This window comes from Cygnus olor, chromosome 2 (genome assembly GCF_009769625.2).
Source record: "Cygnus olor isolate bCygOlo1 chromosome 2, bCygOlo1.pri.v2, whole genome shotgun sequence".
In the NCBI taxonomy this organism is placed as follows: Eukaryota; Metazoa; Chordata; class Aves; order Anseriformes; family Anatidae; genus Cygnus; species Cygnus olor.
The window spans coordinates 119,621,431-119,633,997 of record NC_049170.1 but is presented as its reverse complement, the minus strand read 5'-3'; the positions used below and the strand labels follow the sequence as shown (position 1 = coordinate 119,633,997).

Below are 12,567 nucleotides of genomic sequence, written 5' to 3'. Positions count from 1 at the left end.
TAAGTAAATAGAAGTGCCTCATGTAGAAATGTGCTCCATGACGTAGTGAGGATTACCACGGAAAGTCTCAGGACAGAAACAATTCTTGATCATCCCCTGGCCAACTCACACTCACTGACTCTTGTCAGTGACACAACTCCTTGAGTAGTGAAAGGGAAAGTATGTATTTGTGTATCCTTTCCCAAACTTAACCAAAAAGCATATATTACAGTTATAAGGATATAAGAATTTCCTATAGGATGCAGCTTCACAAAAACATGTTGAGTTTGTAAGTGGATGAGTGCTGTAATGGTTTTCATGTTTATGTGGAGCATGGAACATGGGAAAAAAGTGAAAGTCATGATAATGACAAGTCAAATCCCCATTTGCTAGGTCCTAAAAATGGCACAAGAGTTTTCCTCAATAAATTCAGCCAGTTAAGAACTCTAAAGTAACCTGTAGGATTTCTTTTACCTCCACTGTTATTAAATGTGATGCCGAAAAATTAATAACAATGACAATCAAGTGCATTACAATAAAATATACATATAGATTTGTATCCATGTTCTAAATAAGTCAGTTTGAGAGAAAATATGCATGCTAGCTGAGTACTTAGAAGAAACGTGTTTTAAAATGAAAATTAACACTTTCATCTTTCTTATACCTACAGATAAATTTTCAGCTGTCCTTTTAGAATATCCTTGATCCCAATAAGATTGTCATGGTTTATGTCTTATACTGAGAGAGATAAACCAAATAATAGAATAAAAATTAATTCAAAGAACTTACTATTTTCACTTTCTGACTTGGCATTTGCTTTTGGGTACACACGATTTGCAATTCCAAGCAATTTAGCTGGTTGTGAATGCCCAAGGGAATCATAATTGCTTGGTTTAAAAGGCTCTCTCCCTGCTGCGACTACAGCTCCAGAGCACAGTATCAGGGCCTGAAGATTAGGAACCTGGAAAAAAAAAAAGTAAGAGATTTATCCCTTTTATGCTTTAATATCTTCACTTTTTAGTCTCTACATCATTTTGCAGCTGACTATTAAATATGTATCACAGAACAGAATTAATTTTTCAATTCCTATAAGGCAATTCTTATCTCTGTGAGGGTATGTCTTGTTATATAAATAAAAATATATTAGAAAAAGACTTCAAGAAACAACACTTGGATACAGATCAAAATTATCTTATAATGTAATTGCTTGCATATGTTGTTTTATTTCATCACTGAAGAGTGATCATTCATAGCCATGGAATAAGACTATGAATTTGGAGGTAGGTATATATATGAACATCTATTTGGAGGAAGAAAGGGAAAATTCAGAATACATCACAAATATTTCACATGTACTGCCACAGAGGAACTGGACAGAATCACAAAATATGTATTGGAAAAGATGTCTGGAGGTCATCTAGTATAAAAAACAGGTCTAACCTTGGATCAAGTTGTTCAGGGCCTTGCCTAACAGATTTGAATTTACGTTCAGAATATATTGCAAGCTAAGGCTTGAAAACTGCATTTCACTGACATAGGAGATGGGGAGAGTTTCCCAACCTAATACAGATCTTGACCAAACGGAGGGAAAACACAAGATTTCCCTTGAACAAGCACTCTGCATGGAATTCCCTTTCCAGATACCTGTTGTTAGGTATGATCACAAGTCCTTCTCTCCGGTTAAACAACATGCAGGGAAAACTCTAAATGAGATAAAATTACACAGAACAGCATGTAAAATGAAATTCAGGATTATTATTGCTGCAACATCTGGGTTTAGAGGTACAAAACTTGGTCTGCAGTTTAGAAACTGTAAGATACAATAAGGTCTCCTAGTTCCAAGGCATTAATGGCAAAACACTGTCCATCTGTGTAATAATAAAGTAGCTATGGCTATTAGATACTACCTATAATATTTTTAAAACATTAAAAATCACAGAAAACAGCTTTAAGACTAAGGGAAATTTCTGTTTAAATAGGGAAAAAATACATAACTGAAAGCATGCCTGAAAGAGACCTAAGTAAGAAAAAGAAAAATGACTTTTCATGAAGACTTGAAATAAAATATCCCCACTAGTTTCTCTGTGACTGCTAGATTTACGTATATTTATTTCCTCCAAGCTAGTAGCCTTCCTAAGGGGTAACAACCATAGAAAGACAACAGCTGAAATTCAGCACATTAGATACTACACCAGGCCAGTGTCCCTAGTTTATAATTGATAAAGTCACTTTATTTTATTATTTTTTTTTTAAGTTAAAAATAACCTAGAAGCAAACATAGAAAAATCATCAGTGCTCTTATTCTCACCTTTCTGCCATCAGTGGTATATAGTTTCAGGACTGGATATTGCATTAATTCACTCATATAGTCCAGAAAGGCCTCAAAGGTTTGTGTATTTTTCTTTCCCAGAATTATGGTGCGTCTGAGTCTTACATCTCCATTTTTGAAAACAAGCATCTTTTTAGGAGTTGTTATTTTTCTTTCTCTGTGTCCAAATCCAACTTCATTCTCCCTTGCTAACTGCACAGCACGACGGCGAGCACTGACGGGCCTACTGATCTGCCAGGGCAATGGCTTTTTGCTAGCCCGTTCTAGGTTGATAGGCTTCATTTTCCTCTGATGGGAGCAAATATAAGATTTTCCATCTTCAAGGTCTTCAAGATTGGTGATGCAGTGTCTCCCTTTTGGTGTACTGATATTCCTTACTCCAAAAGGTAATGGGACCCTTTTGGATAAGCTATCCAGCAAGGCATCAAATGTTTTGTAAGACCGGTTATTAATGACCATTTTGATTCCATTAAACTGAGGATCTCCACTTTTATAGAAACAGATCCGTTTGGCCACTACAGGTTCGGTAACGTTGAAATGGCGGGTAGATAAACTCTGTTCACTCTCAGAGGAGTTTGGCTGATTCACTGAGTAACTAGTTGAAGGAGTTTCACTCATTTTGACAGCAATCTGGGGGGAAAAAAAGAGGACATGGATACAAAAGTTTTCATATGACTAGCAATAAAACAGTCTTAATTTTGAAAGGTGCAGAAAGAGAATTATAAGAAATGAACAGCAGCAAGTTGTGCCAAAAATCATTGGATTTAAATGGATCCAAGCTGTTATCTCTAAATTCCACAAAGACTCCAGTACTGTCAGATTAGGTTAGCATAGCTCTGCTTGCAAGTATTCCCAACACTCTCCAATGTAATTTCAAATCTCTTATCATTTTGGTACAAGAGACCTTTCCCTGGAAGAAGGTACCTAGTCCAGAATAATAATTAGATTTTTCTTTCCTTGAGGATGAAGCTAATGACAGCATTTCATATTTAATATATTAGCAAAATCTTTATGAGGAAGAAGCAATTCATGCCTAGGCATAAGCCATATTCAGTCCAAAATAACAAAACTGAAAGACAATATAATTTACTTTACTTTACTAATCTATTAATAAAATCTATTTTACTTTACTAATCTATTAGTTTTACACCAGGACAAATACACTGGATTCAGATAAAAGGCTCCTGATTTACTATGTTGTAAATTATACCAGAATAAGGCCCCAGAAATGTTAATGCTATGGTACATCTTAAATTAACAGATCATTTGCTATTTTATTGTAAGTTTTATCTTTCATGATAAATAAATCAACCACTTCAATATTTTCATTTATACTGAGTGAAAACCTAGTGATCAAATATGATTTTTTATTAAGAGAAAAGTCTTTAAATCCTTTATAAAGACACTACATTTCAGGTATTCTTCAGTAGAAGTAGCAGTTTTCTATGGTTGAAACATTTACATACTGTTCTTTTAAATAACAGATTGTTTCTTACAACTATATCGAATGTCTTCCTGCTTGAAAATGGAGTACTCTCACAACAGCCTTTTCATTTGAATCCAATCTACATACAGATACTTTAATGACAATCGTTTAATTGAATAAATTTGCTGTATCTTAATGATTGTTTTGCTTTGGCTAGAGCACAGAGTAGAAACTTCTAGTCAACTAATCAGCCTGGAAGATGAAATTCTAGCACAGTTTTACTAAAAAGCTGAATAGTAGTCTCAGGGAATATGTTTGTCATCAAAATAATATAAATTAAATTCTTCGACAATGTCACCTTGATGCAGTTGCCATACCCACTAATGGAACAACCTCTTCTGACTACTATGCTTTTTTCTTAATGAAGCTATGGAAAACAATATTTTGATGTATTCTACTACTTTAATACTTCAGTTCTGAAACTGATAAGAAAATGTTACCATTTTTCAAGACAGTCAAGATTCAAATAAAGTCAAATTTGTCAAGATTCTCTATAATTGTGTTCTTACAGCTTTTCCAAAAAAGCACTGTTTTCAGCTTGGGTGTTTTGCCTTCACTGAGAGTTAATAACTTCTTAAATGTTCCTGTCACTATAAAATTAACAATTAATATATATATATATATAGTTATAGTTATTTATTCATTTTGAACAATGATCAGGGCACAGGAAGAAAGTCACCTTTTAATATACTATCTTTGGTGCAAATTTTACTCGTTTTAAGTGATAAAATTAAAAAAAAAAAACAAAGAGATCTGCATGAGAACAATGTATACAAAGATAGATTTAGGCAATCAAATTTCCATTTAAAATAATAACAACAACAACCATAAGGAATACGCAGGAAGAAATGTACAAGTTGGACGCAGCAAGTTATACAAGCTAGTTCATGATGGCTACAGAAGTGGCTTGCTTTCTATCATGGGGTGGAGCTCCACTTCTACTGAAATCACTGAGAGATACAGTTGTTCATTTTTGACACCTCTGTTCATTAGCTGCTTCAATTTTCATTACAGTTCTAAATGGAGAGGTTTTAGAGTTAAGACTAGGGACACAATCTGGACCAGACATTTTTAAGTCTCATGCCTTATTCTCTACATAGTAATGTTCCTAGAGGAAATCTATTCAGGGCATTTATGTTGCTAGCTGGAACAAGAGCTTTTCTACTCTTCAGAGAAAATGATCCACACAAAAGAAGGCAGTTATAACAGAAGAAGAAAAGTTCCTAGGTGATCTACATGGCAAATTACCCCCTTTCAACCAGACTAAGGCTGGTTGATAAGGCTACTGATAATAATTGCTTTTGAATTAGACTCTTAGAAGTTGTGCTGGACATTTGTACTCATGTAAAACATTCAGTTATGTAAGCATCAATATTTGGAAGAGAAACACAATATAGTTTACACAGATATAATTATTAGACTGCATATTGACACCAGCAGCAACAGAATCCAAAACAAACAAAGACAAAATACAGAAAGCAAAATGTCAATTTTCATTATAAACATGAAATAATTTGAATTTACAAAAGTATCTAAGCAAAAGAAGTCTTCTTTAGCAAAGCAGAAAATGAATGATATATAGTTTTGGCAGGGAACTGATGGATGCATAGCACACCATGCACGAATACTTTCTAGTATTAATTTTAATAGTGGAAATTGCTTATCCATCTTTCAGATACCTTATAATTTCACTTTATCATCATTCATACAAATATGAAATATGTCAACAAATTAATAATCAACATGTTGTAGAAGTTGCGATTTCATTCTACAGGTTGTCACATTCTAACAATTTTCTTCTAAAATTAAGCTATAATCAGATGATCTTACATCATCCAGAATGTCTAAGATAGCACGACAATTACAACATTAAAAATTTGACTCTGCAAGAAACTGGAACAGAATTCAGAAATGCATCTCATTGCCTGCATTCTCATAAACCAAATCAATTGTTCAAAGTTTTTGCACAAAGCTGTTCAATTTTATAATGACACTAAGTGGAATAGTTTATTCTGAACTATAAGAATAAATCTAATGTCTCTTAGCTGTTAAGTATTGCATATAATTTCATTATACTCACCCACTGTCACATCCTATGTAAATAAAAAAAATAGCTTGTTTTCAGAGATTCATAAATTGCCTATGCCATATGAAGTGAACATCCTCAGTCTTATTCCAAGTGCACTCAGCTAGAAAAAAAACATCATAATCCATTTGCTTAATCTTGGCTAATGTTAATCACCAGACTAGGTTCACCTTAGGTAGCCATTGTTCAGAGCAGACTGTCTAACATTTCATTCAGCAAGTCCTCTTATATTACTTGTAAACCTTATTTTCCTTTTAAATATTTAATTTATATAATTTTTATTTAAGTCTCTCAAAAGACTCACAGAACCACAGAAAATAAAAATGGGGGTGGGGAACATAGGTCATCTAATCTATCTTTTAATATGTTTGTTGATATCCTTCAAATCAAATTTTGTAGTGATAAAAATATAAAATGAGGTGGTGCTTCTACCAATCACTTTCTGAGACTATTAACTATCTCCTGTCATTAATTGTTGTTTTTGTTCAACATCCTGGTCAAGATGATCCTCTTTGTGCTAAAGATTCTCCCGTATCTCCTCTATTCAGATATCATACTGCAATAATTCCACAGTTTTTTTCACAGCACACAATAAAACATTGCATGGTCTGATGTAGTTTGTCATCTGTGGTGCATTCCTCAGTTCAACGTATTGGCAAAAGGCTGATGTAATGAAGATAAATGTGTGTGAATATAGTTCATGAAGATACAAGGGAATTATGTATGACTGTAATTTTATTATACCAGTGAATGTTGGGTTGGGTTTTCGTTGTTGTCGTTGATTTTTTTTTCCAGTGGAAGTACTATGTCCCCGGATGGTAACTGTTTTGTCTAATTACTGCCAGATGTATAATCTGATTTAGAGCTTCTTTACTTAATGAAGATTATAGCAAGCTCTCAAAACTAGCTGTGTAGAACAGTAACAAAAACACTGCTCAGTACACACTCCCATTGCATACCACAATGACTTTTCAACTGTTTTGCTTAGTAGAGAGTCCTATTCCTATAGAAGTTTTTAAATGCTGATTTTGTTCCACTTTTGTAAGATGTGTAGGTACAAATATTAAAAGATGATCTTGTATAGATATTTTGCTATAAACATTGTTTTCTTAAATATTATATTAATCTAATTATTTAGGTCCTTAATGTTCCTCAGCTAATGTCTTGCTTATATTCCCACCAATATTCTGTTTATACTCATATACATCTTCCCCAATAGCTTACACCAGCTGTCAGATTACCAAACATATTTATCAGCAGAGGAACAACTGGACATTCATGAATTCTAAGTGTTTGAATGTTCTGATGTCATAACTTTTTAACCAAATTTTTCACTTTTTTTTTTTTTTTTTTTTTAAGGGCATGATTTAAGATATCACTGCTAGTCTCATTAGCTTTCCAGTGCATGTAAAGCCACTTTTAATAACAAACTAATACATCAGTTGTTTCTGTGCACCATTGGAATTTGGGACCTACTGCATAATACTTCTGCAGCCTGGTGAAGAGGCTAAACAAGTATCACCATTCTTGTATGAGTGCCCCTTAATTCTGTAAGATTTCAAAAGGCTCACAAAGCTTCTGTCCAGACATATGTAACTTAAAAGCTCCACTGCATTTCTTCTTGTACTATGAACAAAAAGAACACATACTCTGAAAAGACAGAAGAAATAATCAACTTCAGAGTAAAAATAACATTAATAGGAATTGCTTTCAATTCCTATTAGATTTAGAGCTAACAGCACAAAAGATTATCACAGTCCTGTAATGGTCAATATCCACACAAAAGCACTTTTCATCCGTTCAGTTCACTAACATTCATGAAACTACTAAAATGACATAATAAGAATTTGACATTAATATTTGGAGAAAAGATGTTCTTCCTATATTTTGTAAAGAAAAATTGGGGAATATAAAATTAGTCCTGAAAATGTATGAATGCAAAAGCAGGCCACATGAGAAAACATTTCAGTGATTGAAATTGCAATTGCAAGTAGGATTGCAATTTTCTGGGCTGCTGTCATTTTCACTTTTGAATTATATGCCTGCTTATCTCCAGAACATCTTCAGTTCCCAGTTCTGATGCTAAACATGACTTTTAACCTGTACTCAATATCTTTCTTGGTCCTATTTTTTTTTCCTATGAGTTAAGAGTAAGAGTTATTGATTGGTCAATACTTTGTTTTAATGTGAAGGGCTGCAATTTTGCTTTTACTTTTTAAGAATCATTAGACTTCTAGACATTAGACATATATACTGGCTTATTTATTTATTTATTTATTCTTTATCATTGAGGCATTATAATTGTTTAGCCATCCACAAAAAAAAACATGAATTAGTTATATTTTATCTATTTCATTATGAAATTTTTCAAGATTTCAATATTTTTGTTGCATATTTGCATGCAATTTGGTTTTAAATAATTCATCTGTGGACTAATATAGAATTTATATAAAAATACAAGGTAGGATTTCAGCTATCTAAAAAGTAGATTTTTAGTCCAGGTCAGCTGTACAGGTTTGTCAGTAGAGAAAGACACTTTGCTTGTGTCTGATTTGTACCAACTTTTCTAGGTCAGGAAATATCAACTTCTTCTTCTATCTTCCTCCAGTAACTACAAAGGGGCTTAATCCACCCATGTCTTTAGTTGGCAAAAGTTAGAAAGAATGATTCTCAACTTTAGACAAGTGGACCTCAAATAGAGAAACATAAAGACAAATAGATTCAGAAGTGATCTTAAGAGACTATCCCATTCCCCCAACAACATGAGGTTCAACAAGTCCAAGTGCAAGGTGCTGCACACAGACATGAGTACGGACTGGAAGAAGAACTCATCGAAAGCAGCCGTGCAGAGAAGGACTTGGGGGTTCTGGTGGACCAAAGGCTCAACATGAGCCAGCAGTGTGTGCTTGCAGCCCGGAAGGCCAACTGCATCCTGGGCTGCATCAGAAGAAGTGTGACCAGCAGGTCAAAGGAGGTGATTGTCCCCCTCTACTCTGCCCTTGTGAGGTCCCACCTGGAGCGCTGCATCCAGGTTTGGGGCTCCCAGCACGAGAAAGATGTGGACCTGTTAGAGCGAGTCCAGAGGAGGGCTACGAGATGATCAGAGGGCTGGAGCACCTCTCCTATGAAGAAAGGATGATAGAACTGTGGGTGTTCAGCCTGGAGAAGAGAAGGCTCCAGGGAGACCTTGGTGTGACTTTTCAGTAATTAAAGGGGTCTTATAAAAAAGATGTAGAAGGACTCTTTACTAGGGTAGGTAATGATAGGACAAGGGGAAATGATCTTAAACTAAAAGAGGATAGGTTTAGAGTAGCCATTAGGAGGAAATTCTTCACTGTAAGGGTAGTGAGGCACTGGCACAAGTTGCCAAGAGAAGTTGTGGATGCCCCATCCTAGGACGTGTTCAAGGCCAGGCTGGATGGGGCCTTGGCCAACCTGATCTAGTGGGTGGCATCCCTGGCTATGGCAGGGGGGGTGGAGTTAGATGATCTTTAAGGTCCCTTCCAACCCAAGCCATTCTATGATTAATTGATTCTACTTTGTCCTTTCCAAACTGATTCCTCTTTGTAGGTACTTTTTAAATTCTATATTCTATTAGTCATCTCTTTCTAAATGAAAACATTTTTTTCCATCCTTTACAGTAGCCCATCTTTTCCAGGCCTCTGATAAGTCTGTTCGGACTCCCTTTTGAGCCTTATGTTAAAAGGCATTTTAGCTCTGATTTCAGTTGCAGTTTACAGCAACCCAAGTGTATTTCTAAGTGTCAGCTACCTTTTTGCACAAAATGGTTGCGATACCAAACACATTCACTAATCACTGAGAACACAAGTACAGATAAAGACAAGAGACAGTTGTGCATATGAAACTAGTATTGAGTACATGAATCTAACTACTAGTGAATAATTTGCTTTTACTTTAAGAATCCATTTACAAACCTGATAATTAAACTAAGAGGGTGTGGTGGTTCCACTCACGTGGGCAGCCAAGCTCCACCACAACTGCTCTCTCACTCCCCCTCCTCAAAGGGAAAGGGGAAGAAACTACGATGGCAGGGCTTAAGGTTTGAGATAAGGACAGGGAAATCGCTCAACAATTATCGTGAAGGGCAAATTAGACTCAGCATAGGGAGATTAGAGAAATGCATTACCTATTACTAACAAGCTAGGGAAGTGAAAAACAAAGAAAACAAACTAAAAACGCTTTCCCCCCATCCATCCTCTTCTACCTCCTCCCTGAGCAGCACAGGAGAATGGGGAATGGGGGCTGCGGTCAGTCCCTGACGCTTCATCTCCGCTGCTCCTTCACAGTCACTCTCTACCCCTGCTCCACGTGGGGTCCCTCCCACGGGATGCCGTCCTTCCCGAACTGAGCCTGAGGGGGCTGCCCACAGGCAGCAACTCTTCAACAACTGCTCCCACATGGCTCCGTACCACGGGCTCCATCCATCCTCCAGGAGCAAACTGCTCCAGCACGGGTCCCCCAAGGGCGGCAGCTCCCCCCCAGACCCCCTGCTCCTGCGTGGGCTCCTCTCCACGGGCTGCAGCTCCGGCCCGGGCCCTGCTCCTGCAGGGGCTCTCCATGGCCCGCAGCCTCCTCCAGGCCACATCCACCTGCTCCACCGGGGGCTCCTCCACGGGCTGCAGCGTGGAGATCTGCTCCATGTGGGACCCATGGGCTGCACGGGGACAGCCTGCTCCACCAGGGGCCTCTCCACAGGCCGCAGGGGAACTGCTGCTGCCTGCCTGGAGCACCTCCTGCCCTCCTGCTGCACTGACCTTGAGTTCTGCAGGGCTGGTTCTCACCCCTCTCTCTGCCAGCTGCTGTTCCACAGCAGGTTTTCTTTTTTTTTTTTTCCCCTTTCTTAAATCTGCTCTCACAGAGGCACAAGCAACATCGCTTATTGGCTCGGCTCTGGCCAGTGGTGGGGCCCTTATCTAACATGGGGCAGCTTCTGGATTTTTCTCACAGAAGCCACTCCTATGGCCCCCCAGCTAAGCTTTGCTATGTAAACCCACTACAGATGGATTTAAAATAAATTTTGCTGTTGAAATTCAGCTTTTGTGAGCTCTATAGTATGTTCCCCATACCAGAAAATGGTGTACAGAAGGCTGACTACTGCGTTTATATATGCAGTGCAAGCTAACTCAGTTGACTGCATTGAATGGGTGTGGACAGTATACGCAGTTCTTCATGAAAGCCTGCAAGATGAGATATACCTGGTTAAGCAGAGGTAACAAACAACTGAAGGGCTGGCAATACTTCAGTGCGCTGTAGCCAGGTCATTTGGATTGCATTTGGATTTCAGACGAGTCTCCACAGTCAGAAAAGGAAAGTAATATTGCCATCTTCAAACATTTTAAATGTATGTGTATACCTCCCAAGCTTGGCTGTATGTTTCCTTAAGTTACTGCACAGAAATGAGAAGTTCTTCAGGTATTTATGAGAGAAATTCACTGTTTCTATGAGGTAAATTTTGCAATCAAACTCGGTGATCATACCAAAACTAGAGGAACAGAAAAAATAATGATGGAAACAAATGAAAATGAAACATAGAAAATTTGAATACTAATGGCACCATGTTGCATTAAAGCCTCATTTATTAATCAAAAGGCATTTGACAGTACATTCAGACATGAAAAATAAATAATATGAAATAAAATATGTTGATAGTCTGTATTTCTCATGGGAAGACACCACACTTACAGATGTTTCCTGATTCATAGCTGAAATTATGGCCATATCATTGTAAGGCGGTCATTAACTTCAGCTCACGTCTTTCATCAAAAAGAAGAGGAAAAGCAAAAGTTCATATTTGGATTTTTTTTCTTGGTTCTTTGTGAACACAGTGACAGATACACACAAAGGATCTACTCTAATGACCACAGGGATCAGTGGCAATTTTCATTTTTATTTCGAAGTGTGTCTTCTAGAAAGACAGCAGTATGGGTATCACAATTGAAGGTCCAGTGCCTTCAGTTTGCCCACAAAGCTGTTCTATACAGCAAAAGCTGTTCTGTGTAGCAAAAAGTCAAGCACCTATTGCAAACACTTGGTCTACAATCCCTGGGATGAACCAAAGGTCAAGAGAAAGATTTCAAAGTCAAGAGAAATTTTGAAATTCCAAAATTCTTTTGATCAGCCCAGGAAAGTACAACATCCAAACAACTTTTAAAAATGATTCTATCTTTACTCTTTCTGATATTGATTTATTACTTCTTGTTGTCTATGGACTTTGCGTTAGTAACCAAACTGATTAAATACTCAGGTACCTAAATATAACCCAACACTTTCAACTTCATTCTGTGAGTCATCAGTGTTTCTCAGGACCCGAATCACATCTAGGAAACTGATGTGCAAGAAAGAAAAAAACGTTAGCAATTACATTATCATGTTTGCTGATATATTCTTTTTCCTTAGCAGATAACCAGCATCCCAGGTTGAGAAACATAAGCAGCCTTCTTTGCAGCATTATCCTGAGTCAGAGCAGGGTCAGAACAGTGTGCGGTGTGGCCCTCCCTGACTGGCAGTCCTATGGCCCTTGAATGACATCCTTTGTTTAAGTCTGAGCCATATGGAACAACACTTAGCATTGGAGTATTTTTATCATTCCAGTATGAGTCACTCCTTTAAAAAGGGCAGTTGCTACACTAGTTAAACTATTAGTATTGACCTTGTGCCCCAAGAAAA

At 37.0% G+C, this 12,567-nt stretch overlaps 1 protein-coding gene across 1 annotated transcript in view; it reads right to left on the bottom strand.

Annotated features, from left to right (window-relative positions):
* Positions 1 to 2,926, bottom strand: part of RP1 (RP1 axonemal microtubule associated) — a 185,036-nt gene extending 182,110 nt beyond the window's left edge. The window contains 2 exon segments of the mRNA XM_040547772.1: positions 769 to 940; positions 2,288 to 2,926. Of these exon segments, the coding sequence (XP_040403706.1) occupies positions 769 to 940; positions 2,288 to 2,926 (811 nt within the window).
* Positions 2,927 to 12,567: the final 9,641 nt, after the last annotated feature.